The sequence below is a fragment of the Anneissia japonica genome, unplaced genomic scaffold, assembly GCF_011630105.1.
Source record: "Anneissia japonica isolate Jap-2015-1 unplaced genomic scaffold, ASM1163010v1 scaffold287726_len2788222_cov184, whole genome shotgun sequence".
NCBI classification, from domain to species: Eukaryota; Metazoa; Echinodermata; class Crinoidea; order Comatulida; family Comatulidae; genus Anneissia; species Anneissia japonica.
Window position 1 is genome coordinate 2313084 of NW_022705125.1, and position 23261 is coordinate 2336344.

The 23261-nt window shown below is 32.5% G+C and overlaps 1 protein-coding gene across 1 annotated transcript in view; it reads left to right on the top strand.

Moving 5' to 3' along the window:
- The window catches only part of LOC117105338 (eIF-2-alpha kinase activator GCN1-like), a 72386-nt gene that overhangs the window by 36737 nt on the left and 12388 nt on the right, over positions 1-23261 (top strand). Inside the window, exons 42-46 of the mRNA XM_033246459.1 lie at positions 354-550; positions 1764-1878; positions 3372-3468; positions 5685-5827; positions 7509-7613. Of these exons, the coding sequence (XP_033102350.1) occupies positions 354-550; positions 1764-1878; positions 3372-3468; positions 5685-5827; positions 7509-7613 (657 nt within the window). The remainder of the gene's footprint in view (positions 1-353; positions 551-1763; positions 1879-3371; positions 3469-5684; positions 5828-7508; positions 7614-23261) is intronic.

Here is a 23261-nt window from a genome sequence, read left to right on the forward strand (position 1 = left end):
AGCCCTCCATAAACTCCACACAGAGGATGTAATGTAATTTAGTTAGATTTGCATTACGCTTTATACCAAAGTGGTCTCTAAAGTGCTTGAGGTGCGGACTAGCTCTTACAGTTACCAGCTTTTCCTCCAAGGGACTCTTCTCGTCTCAGCTACCCGGTAAATAGGTACCACCTATACTTTTCTGTCTACAACAGGGCTGAATGGACCAGTACACCGGTGTACCCCCTACTTGTCTCAAAAGATGTACTGGATTCTTGAATTAACTTGTTTTATTTGTGGATTACATGGATAGACCCACATTTATATTAGGTTGTCACATTGTAATGACATTTTTTATTCATTTGTCATGTTAGGTCGGTATGATGCTGAAACCATTCCTACCCCAACTTCAAACAACGTTCCTAAGGGCATTGAATGATCCAAATCGTGCTGTACGTCTGAAAGCAGGTTCCGCTTTGGGAAAACTAGTTGTAATCCACACAAGAGTGGACCCTCTGTTCACTGAACTTCACAATGGAATAAAGAATAGTGAAAACGATATTGCAATAAGGTAGGAGACTGAAACTGGGTGAATACAGTAACATTCCTATCTGATACATTAAAAAGTTTGATCAAACTATGTATGATATGTATTACTTGTTTCAGATAATGCTTCAGACATAATCTGATCAAACATTTTGTATGGCTTCTGGCAAAAATATCAGAGAATGATGAGGACTTAAGTAGAGAAACTTGACATAAAATATAATGTCTAACCCAAGGGAAGAAGCCTATATATAAATTTGTTTAGATTCATGTTATTGTCATGTACATAAGGACATGAAGTTTGGTTTCCAAGGTTTAATATATAAAAATATGAATAAAAATATAAGTAACAAGCAACATGGGTTTCAATTCTCAAGGTTTAAGAGTCTAACTGTACTGGATTTGCTTGCTGTTCCCAGACGCTACATAAAAGTTGGTTTTTGTTTTGCTAAAATGTTGTTTTTAATGTAATACAGGGATTCCAAGTTGGAAGAAATTACTTCCCGGGAGATCTGTTTAAATGAGCTTAACACATATAAGTTTATTTTGTTGTGCATGGCAAACCTCATTAGTATACAGGATACAATTGATAATGCTGTATAGTAAAAACATGAAAGTGGCATATTATTTGCTGGGGATGCTGGAGTAATTTTCCGGGTGATTCTTCCTTGCTTGTGGGAGTGCTGGGGACTTTTCCCGGAGACTCCCGGGTATCCCTGGTAATATATAAGTAAAAGGTTTTTCTCCAAACATTCTAATAATCTACCTGCAACTGGTCATAATTGTAATGTCAGTTTAATACTTAGCATTTTATAAGAATAATGATATAAAAAAAATGTATTAAAACACAGGTTGCTGTAACACTGTTACTGCTTCTTTTCTGGTGGACTTAATCAATTTTTTTAAATTAAAAATTACCTTGTTAAAATATTTTGTTTATATGTTGTACAGCAGATTTCTCTAAGACACAAAAAGGATGTTTGATGAAAAACTTGATAATGGTTAATGAGATACATATTTTTTAATACAGTTGAACTTGCGTAAGTCAAATCCAAAAAGCCATTGAAATACTGTTTGACTTAGATAAAATTCGACTTACAGATTGTTAATTAATGGAAAAGACAACAATTTGGCATGTAAAATAAGATCGACTATTATTATTATTATTTGACTTAACTATCGTAACTTCAAATTCAGCCCTCCGGTGGATCTGATATTTAAAGTCTGTCTTTTTACAGGGTAACCATGCTTCATGCACTTCGTGGTGTAATTACTAACGCAGGTAAAAAGGCAGGGGAACCAATTAGGAAACTTATTACCGAAACTGTGCTGGAATTGCTGTCAAGTAAAGAGGTAAAACCATTATGATTACTGAATATAAATATAAGTATTTTGTATTTTATTAATTAAGTTAGTCTGGTATAGTTAACATTATCAATAAAAAGTGATATTAAATGAAATGTATTAAATATGTAATAATTATTGTTGTTTCTGTTGTTACTTGTACTGTTATTGTTATGACTAGCGATATATATTATTATTATTGTTGATGTTACTGTAGTTGCTGTTGAAATTATTGTTTTTGTTTTTTTTTTTTTTTTTTTTTTTTTTTTTTTTTTTTTTTTTTTTTTTTTTTTTTTGCTATTGTTATTGTTATTGTTTTTAAAGGACATTAAAACTGGGTCAAATTCCTACTTAAAATGTTGTTATCCGTAGTACAATATATTCAATTTATTATAGTGGATTGTTTTTGTTATTGCTGTTTTATTGTTGCTGTTATTAAGGACATAGCTTAAATCCTAATCAAATCACTCATTCTTTTAACAAATTATTAACATCAAAGTTTCCAAGTTGACTAACATTTGTTTGTAAATATGCTGGCTTAATTTTGACCTTTCAACAGAAATAACAATAATAACAATATGCATACATGTTTGTGTTGCTACTTAGTACAGTACTTGTAATTACTTGATTAGCTTTTTAAGCATGTCTCGTAGTCTTTTGCCAAACTTCCTTTTCCTGATATATTTCCTTATAAAACCTCATTAATGACTTTCTTTATTGATTCCATGAAGCGAATGAAATTCCAGAAAATGAATATATTATTAATAGCTTCTTGAAATCAGGATATGTATATTAGGATATTCAAAATGATTTTTACATATTTAATATGTTTAGAATAGAGAATGTGAATGATATAAAAATATATTTAAATTTCCTTTGTTTGAGATACATTAAACTCCCTCCTTTCAGAGACACCCCTATTAAGAGAACAGTATGGCCAGCCCCTACTTGGAGTATACACTACCTTTAGCTTATATTTATGTTTTAATGATATTTATTTGTTTATATGTGAGGTCGAAATGAGACTCATCGTTGGTGAAATCATATTGAGATATTCACCAAAATAGGTCACAGTCTAAATTTCTACAAATTGTTGATTTTAATGTTTTTTATTACTTATATATGATTGTATATTTTTTAATTGAATTTTCCTACTAAAACAGTGTTCTCTGTGCATATTCTGTAATTCTTATCCTTTTATTCAGGTTTGTTTATTTTTTAGGCCGATTTTCTTAAAGCATGGTTCTCATACACCTAAACTTTAAATGCTCACATCTCTGGATCTACTTATCCTAGGGAAGACTTATAATGTGATCTACCCAAATATAATATAAACTCAATTTTTTAGTTTATAACCATAACACTCATTTTGTGTGAAACCTCACATATGTGATTACTTATAAATTGAATTTGTAATACTGTATTTACAGATCTTCAATTTATTTTGATTACCAATGTTTTATTTTTGGTATAAAAAGTTTACTATGATTTTGTTTTTATAGGACGTATGTTGCATGACAGCTGCTGGCTGTGTTGGAGCCCTGTGTCGTGTGGTATCAGATGAACAGGTCAAGAAAATATTATGCAGTCACCTTCTAGGTAAGAAAACTCATCTCTGTATACAATTATTAAAATATATATACTCAACCATAGAACCGAAATTTGTTAAAAATAGAGAATAATTTCTCTCGCACGTTTTTTTGCATTTTTCATGTTTTCTAACTTCCACACACATAAAGTTATATCAATATTAAAATATAGAAGGTATACCATTTACTCTCCTTTTGCAGCATCTGGCTATCGTAAAACATAATACCTTCCCACCTTCCCTGATGCATGTGGGCTGTCCTTGAAAAGTAAAGGGCCATCCACCTTAATGCGTAGGCTATCCTTTGTTATATAGAGTAAATCCATTCCCCATTTTATTTTGCACAGGCTGTCCTTGTTAAATACTGTTTGTCTCTCCAATATATCCCCATACACAAAGGCTATCTTTGTTAAAACTACTCTCCCATCACCCTTCATGAATATAATAGATGTTAGTCTCTATTCTGCATTCTATCCACCCATTTCCCCCCTTATGCATACATATTCTATCTCTCCCCCCCCTCCCTATCCCTGGTGTCGCAACTCCACCCATCTTCATGCATACATGCTATCAATTCTAAAACGGTCGCTGTCTTCCCATAAAATACATAATAAATATTATGAAAATTTTACATTTGATTAGCTTTGCACAATCATGAGAAGTCCTGATGTGCTTGGCTGCATATATGTACCATTATCGTCAACTTACAATGTCCTGTCTTAATCCCCTATTCCCTGGGGGAGTATTCTTGAGTATTTTATTACACGTCTGCCTAGACTAATGCGTTCAATAGTAGAACATTCATTTCCTGTCCCCGTGGGAATTAATGCACAATGTTGGTAAAGTGCATTGTTGAGTGACACATGTATAGTGACATGTGCGGAATTTGAAGTTTCGGTCATTGGACTTACAACTCAAATGCCTAGCCACTGAGCTTCATTGGAAACATATTTTGCCATTTATCTATCTCTACCACCAGTGCGGTTTTCATAGTTGTTTGATATCTTCATTGTTACATACTTATTCATTTATTTCTTGTCTGATATTTTTACTATTGTAAATTGTATGTTTGTTTTGTTTTTTTGTTAATTTTACAGTATTGCAGGCTTCTTTGAAGTTTTTACTTAGTGAATGTTTTCTGAATTTTTTTTTTTGGTTTAATATTTTTACTAACTATATGATTCATTTTTTTATATTCTCAATATTATGAGATTTTTAAAATATATTTTTGTACTAATTTGTTTATTATTTAATGTATTTTAACTATAGCATGCTTCATGATTTATTCATTAAATTTTGCCATGATTTTAATGAATGTGTTTGTTATCTTGATATTGTAAATATTGTTTGCATTATGATACTTTTTATTTAAGCAGTGGCTATTGTTACAACATCGTTAAACCAATCTAGCATGTAGCATGCATGTTATTGTATGTTTGGATTGGATTAGAAAAAATAACATATCAGAATTAATAATTGGTTTAAGAGTGGTGTAACAATGGCCGCTGCTTTTTTATTTCAGTACTGTACATAGAATGAGAAGATGCACAAAGTAATAAATTAATATATTTCTAACCAGCTCAAACATATGTCTTAATACTTGGAAGACTTGTATCTAGACTTTAGTTGATTTAGTTCAATGTTATTTCAAACGTTTGTTATCTCAAACATAGCAACCATAAAATAGAATATTGTTAGGCACCACCCTCTATGTCAATAGAGATCTTTCATCTGAATTAAACATCTAAACTCTTTAAAAAAGGCCTGCATGAAATACGAACTGAGTATTATTAACATATTTCTAATTATGCTCATATCAAACATGTTAGCAACAATAAAATAGAATAGATTTTAATGCACCGCCCTCTATGTCAATAGAGACCTTTCAGCTGAATCAATCATGCACTCTTTAAAAAAGCATGCTTTCTTTTTTTCATTTAAATGCATGAAATATATTTCTAAGCATACTCAAACAACAATAAAATACACTAGAATTAATCACCGCCCTCTATGTCAATGGAGACCTTTCTGCTGAATCAAACATGCAACATATCGTTTACATGATATGCTGTCTCTTATACACATCTAGATGTGTATAAGAGACAGCACGCTGTATGCTTGTCAAAAGAAAAGCCCCTGTTTGTAATACCAAAAAGACAGCCCCTGTTTATAATACAAATAAAGACAGCCCCCTGTTTAAAATACCTTTGTATTCTTGTTTGTTTAGATGTTAGCAGTGACTGGATTCTACAGCATGGCCGTAGCGTTGCCTTATCAATAGCAATCAAAGAAGCCCCAGACAGGATTCTAACCGATGAACACCAACCAAAAATTATTCAAATTCTTACATCCAATGCAACAAATGACCGGGTAAGATGAGTCATTTATGTTAGATTATTCTATTAAAAAAATCTTCTGTGCATGCAGATATCTATATGAGGCTTGCCATTCGAAAAACCATCACCTGTTAACAAAACATGAAAATTGAGTTATTAAAATATATTCTTATTCTGTTAATATATTCTTATTCTGTTAATATATTCTTATTCTGTTAATATATTCTTATTCTGTTAATATATTCTTATTCTGTTAATATATTCTTATTCTGTTAATATATTCTTATTCTGTTAAAGTCAGGCTCTGGAGGAAAAACATTTTTTGATATGTTGTAGAACTGATTTTTCTAAGAGAGGTGAATGAGATACAGATTTTTTAATATTTAAAAACTGGGGGAAAAGGGGCGTAACTGCCCATTTTTTCACCTTATTCCCCCAGTTTTTAAATATTAAAAAATCTGTATCTCATTCACTGTTCCCCAGTTTTTTGTCAAACAACTTTTTTCTGTCTTAGAAAAATCAGTTCTACAAAATATCAAAAAAATTTTTCTCCGGAGCCTGACTTTAATATATTCTTATTCTCCACATTAATAGCTTTAAAAAGATAGGTCATTTACTGAAATTTACTTCCTATTTCCGAAGTTATGAGTAGAAGTATTATGGCTTTTCTGTACTAAGGTATACAGTATTGCCACTTTCTAATAGGCTAACTCATTTTAACATTTAGCGACAGTAGGCTGGTTTCGCGATGGCATGCCAGATATCAATAAGTTAATCTACATCAGAGATCTTATCGTGTATGTATTCATATATAACTTGTGTCTCTATATAATAGAGCAAGATAGTACATTTTTTTATAACAGGTTAACCAATGTTTGTGCGCTGAACCATGGAGATCGTTGTATTCCAGGTTTCGATTCCATGAAGTTATGTTATACTCTCTCTTTGGATTATCCATTATAGTACATTCTTGGTACCGGGTAAAACATGTCCCCTTTCAAAATACAAAATATTTGAAAACAGTGTTCACTCAAGTGGTATATTCGTAAACTGATATCAACTCATATTGACATACATACGTTATTAGGCGAGACTTTTTTTATTTCTTGTTTCGCGGACTTATTTTTTTTTCTTAAGATCGTCAGAGGAGAGCAGAAAAAAAAATTAAGTCTTCTCTTCTTATTTAGCCAATAAGTTTTGCCACAAACATCCAAGACGGAGGAGAAAATAAAAACATGAATTTTATTGGTAAATGTTAACAGTGGTAGTAATGGAAAGGTTGTCTTATTATACATGCGACATAAAAATTGTTTATTTTTCAATCATGTTTGCCTTATGTGCGGACTGTCCATAAGACACAAATGTACTGCTGAAATGAAGCTACTAACTGTATGAATGAACACTGTTTGAGATGCGGGGAAATAAGATTTTGATGAACATTTAAAATAAAAGCCCATAAAATGGTATTATTTGGAAGATTAGCCCTACATTTGGCTCCATGTTTTAAGCCAGCTAGATGAAGTATTAAGACCATAAGAACTGCAAAAATTAGGAATTCTGATGGTGAAAACAGGAGGTCGTCTTCAAAAATAGATATCACCATATAATACAAAGTGTAATATTCTTTACAAGGTTAATGTACACAGTATTGATGATGGAACAGTCAACAATAATGATTAATTTCAGTTATTTAAATCTCTACTCCGTTTACATAGATTCCAATATGTACAAGTGGTATACGAGGTCTGGGATTTACCCTTCAGCATCTCGTCTCTAATGGAATGAATGTTCCACAAGGGATTGTCACATCGTTCACAAAGGTAAGTTATTTGATGTTCTATTATGAACATTTGAGGTGTGCATTAGTACTGTGTTGCAATGTTTATGTAATATTTGAAATAAACTGTTACTATTAATTGGCTATATAACTATTAAATTTTTAAAAATATTTTTATGTATAAAATTTATTATCTTAAAAATTTATTATATTTTTTAAATTCTCTTTGATAATTTATTTTTTATACTTATACAAATGCTTTACCAAGGATTCTCGGATTATATTATTGTGGAAATTTACGCCTTTTTTGTATTTTGTGTTTATAATCTTTTCCCAAGTAGCATCAAATAAGGACCAGTTTCGTTTTCAACCCTATTTTAAAGTTGAATGACAGATCTCAGTAACTGTTGAAATAAGTATCAAAGGGACTTTTCCTTTGAATTTGAGGTCATTTTTCATGGGAAAACTAACTTAAGTTGTTGCTGCAAAGCACTTTTTTGAACCTTGTATAATTCACTTTTCACCTTGGCTTGACAACACATCTTGTTTAAATTGACACTGAAAAGCTCGTCATCCTTCTACGTTGACACTGTACGCTGGTCATTTACACTTCCTGGTACCAGAAATTGTGTCAGCAAAGAAAACAGTTTGAAACAATCGCCTGAAGTTGACACTGATTCTGGATGATAGAGTTTTGATTGTGAATCGGGATTGTAATGTGAGCACACACAATGAGAGGAAGTATGCTATGATACGATAAACTTGAATGCAATTTTCATCATCAGATCCTGTGTAAATACAGTAGTATTACATATTTATTTACTTACTGTATTTAAAATCTTTACTGAAGATGATTAATTTAGCATAGATGAACATTTGGGACCTCGAACCAGTTGTGTATCTAAGCGATAGTGGCGTTCACCCCTCTCCTCCCCCAGGAAAAATTTGCATTTCCTTTTTGCAATGAAAATCTGCTTATTCCATCTCTTTCACTTGCTAGTACTGACCTCCCTTTCTCCATCTGTCCACCGCACCCCCCCCCCCCAAATATCTGTGCTCTTTGATATGTCATTACCTCACATTGTACAATCAATTGCTTTGTTTATAATGTGATTATTGTTACTATTAACTTTTTTATGTATTATTTAAGCTGGGTTGATTTTCACCAAGATTGCGTGCAGTAACTAAAATACATGTTTCCCCTTAGTTAATGTCCTAAATACAAACATGTTTACACAAATAACATATTCATATTTTGTACATAACATACTGGAACATATAGACAAACAATAAGTACTTCTCCACTGTACGTTAATTCACTGCATGCATATTTCCCCTATAGCGTGCTGATAGAAGTAGAACTTAAATTAATTGTTGGATGTGGAGGAGACAGACACGGAAATATTGCACAAAATGTTCGTATTTGATATCAAGCATATAACCAGCGTGAAAAGTGCTTTGTGATAATTATTAGGGCAGTTGTTACATGACCTGCTGAATTTATGATTGGCTCACAATTAAATAATTCATCCCTCTATGTCTGTTTAAATTGAAATATCCATTGGCTACAATACTGATCCTAGACGTGTGCGGCCTTGGCATGTGTTCCTTAGCCTTGTGTAGATTTATTAATGTTTCGGTGACAGTTACGATGTCCTATACTGTACATGAGTGTTTAACTCCATGACTCTTGTGAAATTTTAAAAAAAAGCTTAAAAAATAAAATTCAATGAAACATGGAATTAGTAATTTAAAAGGATAAATAATCAACTACAATACAACACACTTCAGTTTTCACTATTTTATGGACTTTAGTACGGTAACCCTTAAATTTATTAGTCATTTTAAGTTTCTATGCCCAGAGTATAGGAACATTTTTATTTATATATCTGTTTCAAGTGTATCATTTTCATTTTGAATTTAGGGTCATTCCATGTCAAATCACCCAATGGATTTAACCACATATTTTTTGATTTTGATGAAACTTGGTGTACTTGTTTAGTGTGATCTCGCAGCACGAAATCTCAAATTTTAGGTCAATCGGTTGAGGGGTGGAGGAGACAGACACGGAAATATTGCACAAAATGTTCGTATTTGATATCAAGCATATAACCAGCGTGAAAAGTGCTTTGTGATAATTATTAGGGCAGTTGTTACATGACCTGCTGAATTTATGGTTGGCTCACAATTAGATAATTCATCCCTCTATGTCTGTTTAAATTGAAATATCCATTGGCTACAATAATGATCCTAGCCGTGTGTGGCCTTGGCATGTGTACCTTAGCCTTGTGTATATTTATGAATGTTTCGGTGACAGTTACGATGTCCTATACTATATGTGAGTGTTTAACTCCATGACTCTTGTGAAATAAAAAAAAAAGACCTAAAAAATAAAATTAAATGAAACATGGAATTAGTAATTTAAAAGGATAAAATAAGTAATCAACTACAATACAACACACTTCAGTTTTCACTATTTTATGGACTTTAGTACGGTAACCCTTAAATTTATTACAGTCATTTTAAGTTTCTATGCCCAGAGTATAGGAACATTTTTATTTATATAACTGTTTCAAGTGTATCATTTTCATTTTGAATTTAAAGCTAATAACTTCAATAGACACATTGAGGTTCATGGTTCAAGTGTATTATTAATCAGTACAGTGAGTGTATTAAGGTTTAGTAGGGTCTGCAGAATGAGGGTGGGTGGGGAGGCGGTGGTTAGTGCTACCATAATTTTTAGATTGTGTGGGAACAGTGTCGCTAAGTGTCTTTGGATACTTGTAAACTGGATAAGAGCTAGTGTAGCTACATAGCTTGTGTCCTTGGGCTAGCATACTTTTAAAATCAATGTTTCTCCCCACCCAGGATTATAAATGATGACTAAGTTACTGATTTGAAATGAATTTTGGTTATGTCGAATGATAGCTTTGTGGTTATGAATGTTCCACGTTAAGTATAGGAGTTTGTGCTATGATGTATCCGCTATTTTAAGAACAAACAAAAATGAGTAGGGACTTTTTTAATAATCAGGTAATCAGGTTGTTAAATACTTTAAATTTATACAGTATATTTATTATTATTGGAGATATCCGGGGAAACGGAGGGCATAATAAAAATAAATAAAATTTCTTTTTTTTTCTTTTTTTTCTGAAATTTCCATTTTTATTATTGGCAGATCGGAGGGTATGTTAAACAAGGTATAAAAAAGATTTGCCTAGTTTATGGTATTATGTCTTATACAAATCTAACAAATAGAATAATAAAACAAGTAGTGGGATCTGCACTTTCAATATTAAAATCAGTGGCTTTGCTTTAAAAAGAAAGATTAAGATTTTCTTATCCACATAATATGAACCACAGTTTTTTATTTATTATAATATGATGTTTGTTTTTTCCATCTTTCAAACTCCAAATATTTTTAAATCGATTAGTGTGAATCCTTTTCTGGACGGGATATGAAAATAAGAGAAACAAATATCCAACCCTGTAGGGATGTTAATCCAGATATAATCAATTTGGGATACAGATGCAACACACACATTGACGTAATAGACTCAGCTGGTGTGATCCCAAGCAGTGCTCCCTACTGGATATAACTCTATTTTACCAGCCATTGCCTGGGAAAGCATTTCAACAAACCACCAAACTAGTTCAGTTTTTTTTTTTTAAGCTTCATTTTTATTAATTAAGAACAGATTTTTAATTTTGTTGTGTTTTTGTGTACGAAAATTTGTCTTGACTTGTTTTCGTAGGGTTTTTTTTCTAATTAATAATTAGATTAACTAGCACAACAGGAAGCTTAAATGTAGAAGCCAGATGCTTTAATGAGGAAAATCACAACATGATATGTTAAATATCAACTAAAAGCATGACACCAGCGGATGCTTGGATCCCATGTAGGAAATACATTTCTTCTGTCCTCGACATTTTCATTCGGAAATAACAAATTAAATTTTTCCCTCTTTACTTTTAAATGAGTTGGTGTATGTGAATAAATTTGCTGATTCAAACAGTTTTGAAAGTTTTTTTTTAAATATATATTTGTGTAGTTATGAAGTACATGTTACAAAATGCTTGATTTTTTAAATATAGTTAGATTGTTGTGGCAGAGTGATTGAGGTGCACGGCATCTGAGTACAGGGGTGGTTGTTCTATTCCTTTTAAACCCATCATTTTTATCAACTAAAATACATTCCTTACAAAAGCCATAAAAGTAGTAATATAAAAAAGGAGGAGAATAGAAAAAATAATGAGTCCAATATGGGTTGAATAAGGAAAAATAAAATTAAAAGAATAAAAAAATCATGATAATGAAGAACAGGAGTAAGGAAAAGGAAAAGAAAAATATTAGGAATAAGAATAAGTAGGTGAATAAGGAAATGAAGTATAAATGGAAGGAAAAGAAAAAGGAATTTAAAAAAAATTGAGAATAACAAGAAGTAGACAAATGACAAAAAGGGCAAAATAAGGAGAATAACAAGAAGAAAAAAATAGAACAATGAACAGAATTGGAAGAATGAGGAATGGAGAATAAAGAAAAGCAGTAAAATGAGAATAGGAAAATTTATGATGAATGAGAAGATTAGAGAGCATAATGATAAGAATATTTGAAGCATAGCCCTCAAATCATCAGTACACCCCCCTCCCCCCACCTTTTCCTTCAATATATAAAGTATTACATGTCAAGTGTCTATATTACAATAGTTTAAAAGAGTATAGCAAATTGCCATAAATGGTACTTTTGATTTGGTGGTATATAAATTAATGAACACATGTTGGAGAACAGTACTTTAATAGACTCAAGCTTAAAAGAAAGGAAGAATATGTAATTCACCAAAAAACACCAAAATATTTAGAAATTGACAAATTTGAGTATCTCATTATGCAGAAAATAAGGTTATCGTGTACCTTTGCACTTTTAAAAAGTTCTTTCATAACTACAATCGTATGAATCATTATCTGCTGCATCTCAGCCACATTGTGTCTTCTGACCCATATGTCCTTTGTTGTGACTCGGTACGACTGAAAGGAAGCCTGGCTTGTTTCGCAAATCTCTCTCGAATTAATAAGCACCACTTCCTTGATTGCTCGTAGTTAAGTAGTGTCACTAAACTGTGCACTTGAATTTGCTCTCTAATCCCAGCAACTTTGCAAGCCAGCACCATAACAGAAACTTGTGTATATATATAGATATCAATGGAAAGTCATTTATAATCATTTACGTACATTATGCTTGCGTGCAGATTAACCGATATTGTACGCAGTCAATAAGAGTGTTTGGCTGTGATTTCGGTTCTTGTTTTACAATTTAGAGCTGAACACATTTATTTTCATAATCAATTGCCTAAAAAATGTTTATTAACTTAAAAAATAAATTAACCAAAATTCCAGTCAAAATCTGATATCAGAAACTTTGACCTTTATCCATCAATTGGCTGTGATTTCGGTTCTTGTTTAGCAATTAGGGCTGAACGCATTTATTTTCATTATCAATTGCCTAAACAATGGTTAAAACTTAAAATAAATTAACCAAAATTCCAGTCAAAATCTGAAATCAGGACCTATTTAAATTTAACACTTTGCCTGTTTCCAATAGTTTAACAGAAAGTAATAATTTTTGTTAAATTATATACTATCAATTTTAAAACAAAATATAGTTGGAAGGTTTACTTTCTACACAAAATTAGTTTTTAGGTAAATTTACAAAAGAGATTACAATTCCATTATTTGTAGTGTATGGGAGCATTGCTTCATATGTATGCTACTGTAGGGAATAAAGAATACCTTGAAAATTTTACCCACCAAACTCATAAAAATAAAATGATTGTAGTAGACATGTATTTAAAACTCCTCAGGACTAAATTTTATTTGTATTAAATTAGACACCTCTCAATCTCTCCATCACATAATTAATGTTATAATCAACCCTAGTGGTAGAATGAGATAATAGAAATATCACCAGATTTTGCTTTAATTTTATTGTATACAACTGCAATTATTTGCATTTATTTAATATGGAGCAAGCATGTAACACTATCAGTATACTTTAACCAAGAAATTGATTGCAAGTGATGTAAACTCTTGAACGGGAAGTGAACTTTGACCTTTATTAATTAATTCCAAGCAATTGAATCCTGAAATATTATTAGGGTCATCCCAGAAACAAGCTCTCCTATCGAAAGTTGTATCTTAAATCTGCTAAAGTTGACTTGCGTGTTAATACTGCAACCATTCAATTGTCAAGTGGGATTTCAACTATTAGTATCGATTAAAAAGGTCGTTCTACATGATAATTAAGTCCAAGCCCACTTTCATCCCGTAGTGCTTGTTGAAAAAGTAAACATGATAATCTCTTGATCCGTATGATGCTAGCCTCCTACCCTCGTTCAAAAGTACACGACTGTCAAATGCCCACAAGGGGCCAACACTTTAAGATATGTACCGAAGTGTAAGTTCATTGCGTGTGTCACAGGTCTTGGAATTTTGCCCATCTGTGTTTGTCAGTTTTTTTCATTTATTAGCACGACAGCAAACTTTCAGTAACCCAGGTCAAACCATAAAAGATATTAATATGCAATTTATGGGAAAAAATAAATGACATTTTTATTACTGAACTATTATTTTTATCAAAATTATGCTTGCAAACTGTGCAGAGATATAATACTGTCTCTTATACACATCTAGATGTGTATAAGAGACAGCTGTTGTGTGCCTAAATATATAAGTATGTTTATGTAAGTATACATACAGTACTATATTTATTACTGATTATAATACTATTGTTAATGTATCAATTTTTTTTTAACCCATCATAATTAACTGGAAATTATGATAATGTACTTTCGTGTGTAAATAATATTAGCAGTATTATTGTCATTTAGATAATTATTAGGGAGGTTTCGCAAGCTTACAAAAGTGATAACGAATACAGTTACACCATCAAATGTTTAGTCAATCCATCCCCTTCAGTAGCATGACAGTCACACTGTATGCCATTCATGCCTTTTACATGTATAAACGATCATGTTCAGCTCATAATTGTCAAGAATGTTTAAGGCATGACTATATTGATAATGATGTATTCGTTATCATTTTCGTAAGGTTGTGAAATCGCCCTATTGTTTAGCCACCACCCTAAAGATTATAGCTCCAAGGAGGCTTTTTGAAATTAGATTAGCTGCATCATCATTGTTTAATTTTTTTTTTTTTGATACTGATCATTTTTAAAATTTGCTGTTGCCTTTGTTATCTTCACTGCCTTTAATTATTCAAATTTGATATATCATGTATATTTATTACATCATGAATGAAAATACACTTCCATAAAATTACATCATTTCGAACGAGTTACATTGTTTACCTTTCAAGTAAACATTGAGATCATCAAGGAAACCTTACAGCTACTCTGAGTTTGCAAAGTCTACAATTTCCTGTTATGTTCAGCTTTGTTTAACATGAATAATCATAGACATTACGAATACGATTATGTTTAAATGTCTTTCAGAACTGGCAACAGCCACGGTGACTGCGCAAATTAATTAGTTTAACTAGAGTTCATATTTGTAATAAAAACTACCAGTGTACTCTTTGTAAACTGTTTATATACTTTTGAAAATAATTCAACCACTTTAGCGAGAAATAATGTATAAATAATGAGTAATCATTTTCATGGAAAGCAGAGCATGCTCATCATTGGATGCCGCATTGTTTTTTGTTTTTTGGGGGGTTTTTTTCAGATTTTTCTCTTGTCCTGTTTTACCAGCGATGTATCTAGGGGCGGGCAAGCACACACTCAAAAAAATACTTGCACTCCCAGTCGCAGTCCCCCTATCCCTTCCAATTGAAAATATTCTAAGCAAAATAATCATACTCAAGTAATTAAAAATCACCTCAATTCTCCTTATTTTGTGAGCAGGCACCTCTCAACTAAACGAGACCCCTGTTTGCATTTCTTTCAAGACACCTAGTGCGTGTTTCGGGCAAGTTTTTTGTGGAGTCTAACATGGGATACTTTATAGAAACTCATTATTCGCATAATACCTTAGGTTTTATGTCCGAGGTTAATGTTTTTTTTGAAAGCCAATACACAAAGCCAAGCCAAGATACAATTACCGGTAAGAACCCTATGTAAGTTTTTCCTGTTCTTGCCCGAACTCATCCCTAGATACACCTCTGTGTTTTACTGGTTTTATCATGAAGAGGGTTTAGATGGTTAGTTGGATGGTTTTATCTAATTTACAATTTCAATCTTCAACTTACTTTTTGGAGTCTGTCTCATCAATTTTGTGCATGAGCATTTAAAAAGCAATGATTAGCTAACTCATCTAGTTTATTTTGTCTATCTATCTATCTATCATCACTCTTTTGAACTCGCTGTCTGCTGTGAGCTTTCGCAGCTTATGTGACTTCACAGAGCTCAAATGCAGTATTAATAATTTTTCCTCGCTCACAAAACCAAATTTGGAAATGTTTCAATCATTCATTTTAAGTTGGTGAACCGCTTAGATTTTTTTACCATGTTTATATATTCATATAATTATTTTGTACTTGACATTTTAGTTATGACAATTTATTATTATAGAAGGGGAGAAATGGAATAGCAGGAATAGTTTCAAGGGGGTAGGATGTGCCGTGGGGTGATAGAGGTGCTCCCATTCCCCCCCCCCCCAAAAAAAAAAATTTAAATAAAGAGAATGAGAGAGAAGAAAAGAAGTTGGGAAGAGGGGAGTGAGAAAAGAAAGTGTTATTGAAAGCGCTGCATGATGCCTCTATAAAAGTTGTAATTTTAGTGAACTTGTATTTTACAATTGATACCCACTCCTTGCTCGGTACTTAGCACGTAGCATGGCCCCCTACACAGAATTTTTTATGGATTTACCCCTGAATAGAAATGTCTAGTAAACTTGAAATAGAATAAAAATGCTCAGTAAAATAGAGATAAATTAAAATACATAGGGGTCTACTCATGTAAATAATCATCCCCATCTCCCCCCTCCCCTCACATTTGAAAATCACCTAAAATTACCTTACCTTATTTTGTGAGCTAGACCCCTCACTTTATCATTGAGCCTTCCCATGGGACCTTCACACTCCACTATTGGCAACCCCCCCCCCCCGATCACATTTCAAGACATCTAGATATGCCACTGGTCTCTCTAAGATCATCACAGTCTCCCTCACTCCCAACGAACATACATTAATCTAAAAAAATAGCTCAAATTCATAATAACTCAACGATAATTGTTTACACGAGCATGATCACTCACAGCAAAATACAATAAGATGTGTTATGAAAGCTCATTAAACAGTATCTTGCTGTAGTATCTTCCCCCAAGTTAGGACCCCAGTACATGCCCTTATTTCTTTCTCTTTTTATCAGCATTTTTTCTTATAACTTTCTAAAGTTTTGTAAGCTGCATGAATTAATCTAATTAAGCGCTTGACATCGTCACATGGTTTGATGGATCTTCTGCTCATGTGGTTATGACTAATCTATTTTTGCCGCTTTTTTTGTCGGTGACTTAAACAGACGCATTACCATAAGTTGTTCAGGCAGAAACGATGTGACGTTAATTACGTTGCCATTATCGTTGTGATTGTTGATGTAGCTTTAACGTCGGCTACTGATCAACGATGCTTTTGTTGTTTAATTAATCAATTAAGATCTTTGCTAATTTGATTAAATACGTAGCAACCAAGTGTGTTAGAATAAGTTAAATTGTTTGTATGATTGCTTGGAAGCTGATGACAAGGAGTGAACTTTTGACTTAGGTTTAAGCAATGCTGTCTTAAACTTAGATATTGATGACATTTAACAGGGGCCCCAAGCTTGAGAAATCCCTTCTAGGAGACCTGGTTAAATCTAATTTCATTTTGCTGTGCTGAATTCTGTGAGGCAATTGGTAATAAAATAGTAAAATCATGCAAATATTATGTGGGACATTGGTTTTTTTTTCCTGGAAGATTTTTGCTTGGTTATGCGGGAGTGCGAAGGCCGCCTTCCTGATTCCAGGGAGGCGCCTGTGACATGCAAGAGATATGGGACCCCTGATTTAATCAATCAGAATTGATGGTAACCATTGGACATTAATAATTATGTTATATTGTTGATCATTATTAAACCATGTATTACCAGTTATCTATCTGATAGAGACCCCCGTGGCCGTTTCATGCCAAAACAATAAAACTTTTTTTTAATATTTTTAAGTTATGTTGTTTTGCCTTTGAACAGCCGTGGCCTGATAGTCTTTCCATTGGAAGCTCAGTTGTATTTAGAACAAGCTAGTAATTTACATGAGTTAAACCATAGACATTAGAATTGTAAGCAAGGTACCAAAATTATGATTCTGTAGATTTATTTCTCTGTTTAGTCCAGACAATTTGCCTTTATAACTAGCACTAACATATAAAAAGAGACATAAATATACTTTCTTAAAACATTGAATATACCAAAGTGCGAGGGTCTTCCTCCAGGTTAGTAGGGCCATAAAGAAGCCTTAGGCAGTCTTCAGTGCTATGTGTTGGGCCACTTTCGGACCACCTTTGGGACTGTAAAATGTTTGAGGATGTCAGTGACATTGACATTGTGTTAAAAAGTTTAGTGATTGTTACTTGGTGCTTTTAAAAGTTGGTTACAATTCAGAGGGATCTTGAAATGAGAGGGGTCTTGAAGTGGAAGCTGGACTGTATTACAATTAAAATTTTTATAGGTGTCCCACAAGCTTTTGGTAAAAACAACTTAAACTCTAGTCAATTGTAGCCCCAAATGCTGCTGAAATAATGTTTTTCTCAAAATGTGAATTCCCAGTAGGAAGATATAAACCATGAAATGCAAAAAAAAGAACAACTTAAATTTTTAATACGTAAACATAACTAGACTAGAAATACCAATTCCATCAGAATGATGTCTCAATTCTGTCACCTGTTTAATGCAATTACAGTTTCCCCCATTGAAAAATGCCATTTGCTGTCGTCTGCTATATAGAGACATAAATTTCCCTTTCAATCATTCTTTGATTGACAGCTTGCCCCGTGTATTATTGCTTCAGTCCATTTTCTCCGAGTCACAACTCCATACCATATGTCCAATTAGGGAATGTTCAACAAAGCATCAAAGGTATTCGCAAGAGATCAAGTCAAGTTGTCGTTGACCACTTAGTGTTTTAACGTATTCATGATTATCAGATCGAGAAGACGTCTTTAATTGGAGTAAACAAAGCGATTCTCTACGATACATTCAAAATAATCTATTATTCATCTTAAGTTTGTTTGAATTTAATTAATCGGATCGTCCTCTAGTGCATTCCTCAGAGCTATTAAGTCTAATCTTACCTTTATATGTATAAGCGTTGTCCAGCATAAGGAAATTCAAGATGTCTGTTTTAAGAGTCAAGAACCTGTATAAACATGCTATTGATGTGTGTGTGACATTAATACATCTCAGTGGACATATGGTTTGGTGGTTAGGGTGCTTCCCTTAAAATAACACTGTCCAGGGTTCTAATCCAGGAGAATTCAAAAATTTATTTGCATGACTAAAATGGGGACTAAAAGCTGTATGAGTCATATCCCGGTATTCTTAAAACAAACTTTAGTCGTACTTCGAGCTAAAACTTAAAAATTACGTCATTTCGTCTTCTTAAAACGAACTTCGACTAGCAGTACTACTAAATGACACGCACCTCGCCTAAAATTATACCTCCGCAGGCTGATTATTTGGTCAGCCTAGGGTCAGGCTAAATCGCCGACTTGAAATATTTACCCCAATGAAAACGTGCTTTTTGTAACTTACGATAAAGTGAAATGAATAAAAAAACGATTGTATAAGTAGGTCTGATGTATCTCCACTGTGTTCAAGAAAAGGGACATTACGTTTAGCTTCCAAAAGGCGAAATTAGCATGTTTTGCTAGCCACATGCAGCAGTTCCTGATTTGCACGAAATCCTCTCGCATTGCGGTCACATAGATTCACCGTCACAACAACAAAGATGGCGCTGCCCTCGCTCAACTCAACTATAATAGTTCTCCAAAGAAAGCAAATTTTTAGTGTCAGTTCAAATTCTCTATCGTTTGATGTTAACGACTAATATAGTTATTATTTTATAATATTAGTTAGGTGAATAATGGTCAATTATGAATTATGAGGAAATATGTTTTTGAAAGACAGACGGCAGTTTAATATTCTTCCGTGTTACCGGATCTCTAAAATTTCTTCTGCTATTAAAATTAGCTCTTTTTATTGGTTTGATAGTTGTGGGCTTCTCCCCCTAAGCCATAATGAATTTTTGTGTTTTAAGGGTCTAACTAATGCTATAAAAGTAGTTATGTTTGAAAAAGGTCTGCACATAATTACAAGAGGTGCTAAGAGAAAATATTGTTATGTAGTTCAGGGATGTGCTCTGTTTTGCCTATAGAGGATTTGACAGCCCTGGCCTGTACCTTCTCTTAAATTTAACCCCAGAATTTCAGGATCATGATCTAGGGCAACATTTCTGGACAGTTTACTGTGCTTGTCAATTTAGGTTCCATTTGATAGAATGATAGTTTAGAAAAACTTTTGATATGAAGCATTCAAAATGATTCATGATTTACAGTCTCCCCATGAAATTTTGATTTGTTTCTACTAAATTTATTTAACTTATGGTAAACATCAAGGCTTTCTTGTAACCCTTTGCCTCAAGTAGCCTCCAATGCTTTGAATTAGAGAATATTTAAAAACAAGGACTTGTGGATTTTTTTTTTTTGCAAGGTACCTGGCTAACAAAGTTGATATAAGCAATAATAAGTTTTATAAATTACATTTTTTCATTGTCATCATATACGATTTATATATTTATTTGTATAGTATTTTTATTATAATATTACTATATTATTGTTCATATTATTATTATTGAAATATTAATAATAGTAATGTTATCAATATTAATGATTTCATTCTTCAAAATTATTTATCACTGAAAATACTGATAAGGTATAATAGTGATTAAGAATAAATATCATACAAAACCTATTACTATAATATAAATAATTTGTTAAAACTCAATAATATTTTAATATTTCACTATGAAGGTGTTTATGGTTGGTTGGAGAAGTTATAATGATAGTGAAAATTATAAAAGCTATGATTCATGATGAAAATGATATATTATGACACAATTCCCAATATCAATTAAATGATAAGCATATTGTGTATGTTTATAGGCGTGACAAGTTGATAGAATGTCATATATATAGTTAATGGTATAAATATTTAATGTAGATCTACTTCTCACTTAGCCAGGATACTTAATGAGTAAAGATAGATGAGTGGAATTAGTAGAAAAGTTGCAGAACATTAAGTAAATTGTATTTTTGATTTGTACTCAACTTCAAGGCATCCCCTTCAGTCATGTACCATAATTGATGATATTAGTTAGATATCTCAAGGAATTTTGGTAGGGGTATTATCTCCAGATGAAGAATTATATCTTTTCTTCCCCTACCTTCCCCCTCCCCTCAAAAAAAAAACAAAAACAAAAAAAACAAACTGGCTGAGCCAAAACAAATAAACTCATTAAAAGTCACCTAGTACCACCTCCATTGCCCCTGAGCAAGCACCACTCATTTTTCTATTCCATCACTCTATCAGCCCCATCAATACTCCTAGATTGATTAATTGATTGTTATAAAATGATTGTGATTATTATTAGATCTATTTTAAACAATTATTAAAATGTTTTAGGATAAAAATGAAACTTAAAACTGATCATTTAAAGAATTTACGTATGAAAGATATCAAGTGACTTTCATGATTTTCAGACATCTACATCTACAGAAATTCAATGTTCAATTGCAAGAAATATAGAAATAATAATATTAAACATCCATTAACTAGCAAGGCCATTTATTACTTGTTCTACTTTCAGTTTAATGCTAATATACAAAGTATACTATAAGCTATTATTATTTCATTAAAAAAAAAAAATTGTACTACATTTGTAAATGAGTGTATTACAAAAACTCTAAAACGAGTGTTTATTTACAATGAACAGACTTGTGTTGAATTGTTATGTCTGCTCCAAGATCATAACAACTTCTTTATTAAGATTGTCAGTGCCCCTGAGTTTGATGGCATTAACAAAAGATCTAGGGTAGGTTTATTAGCTGCAGTAAGTACTTATTGTGTATATTTGTTAAGTGCGACAATTTGTCAATGGAACTCGCTGTCATTTTGTGGCCCAGGTGGCAGAAACAATAACAAGCTAATTGCATACCTTTAATAAATGTTAGTCTTAACGATCTTTAGAGATGGGACGCGGTAGTCGGGGATTAAGGCAAAATGGATGAAATGCCAGATGTCATGTGGCTTGATGGATCATAGGTATGATTTTCAAATACCTGCCAACCCTATGGTTTTATATATAGCTTTAACCTACATATACGCTGTTATTACAAATTTAATAATATACCTATTTTAAAATAGATAGATTAATTATTCTTTTTGCCTGCATTCAGGTCCTGTAAAGCCCAATTTACACTATACACAATTACGACACAACAACAACATATCATCCGCGTAGTGTGTATTCTTTAACACTGCGCGCATCTGTATTGTGTCGTCATCGTGTCTAGTGTAAATGGGACTTAAGCCTATTTTAGTCTTTAAAGGCTGGAACCTCCCCTTCCCAGGGATCCCAAGTCTTCCGCAAGTTGCAGGAGCCTCCCGGAAATTGGGACTGGCCTCTTGCACATCCACAACCGGACAAGAATCTCTGGGAAAATAACCCATCTATTGCAATTTCATTAAATCTGCATATTTTTGCTACTGCATTACCCTTTTATTATCATTTGCCTTTTGGAAGTCTCAGTGTCGAATGGTACACCATGAGCAGCAAAACAAAATTAGATGTTCTAAGAAAGCCTGTTTAAACAGATCACCCAGAAATGACTTCTTCCTACTTAGGACCTCTGCCTTCTCTTCTCTCTCACTTTCTTTCTCTACCTTCCTATTCCTACTTCCTCTCCCCCCTCCCCACTTTTTCCTTTTACCTTTTCATTCTTCCTTCCCTACTTTTTCCTCTTTTCCTTTTCCTACATTTCCAATTTTTCCTACATTTCCAATTTTTCCTACATTTCCTATTTTTCCTACATTTCCAATTTTTCCTACATTTCCAATTTTTCCTACATTTCCAATTTTTCCTACATTTCCAATTTTTCCTACATTTCCAATTTTTCCTACATTTCCAATTTTTCCTACATTTCCAATTTTTCCTACATTTCCAATTTTTCCTACATTTCCAATTTTTCCTACATTTCCAATTTTTCCTACATTTCCAATTTTTCCTACATTTCCAATTTTTCCTACATTTCCAATTTTTCCTACATTTCCAATTTTTCCTACATTTCCAATTTTTCCTACATTTCCAATTTTTCCTACATTTCCAATTTTTCCTACATTTCCAATTTTTCCTACATTTCCAATTTTTCCTACATTTCCAATTTTTCCTACATTTCCAATTTTTCCTACATTTCCAATTTTTCCTACATTTCCAATTTTTCCTACATTTCCAATTTTTCCTACATTTCCAATTTTTCCTACATTTCCAATTTTTCCTACATTTCCAATTTTTCCTACATTTCCAATTTTTCCTACATTTCCAATTTTTCCTACATTTCCAATTTTTCCTACATTTCCAATTTTTCCTACATT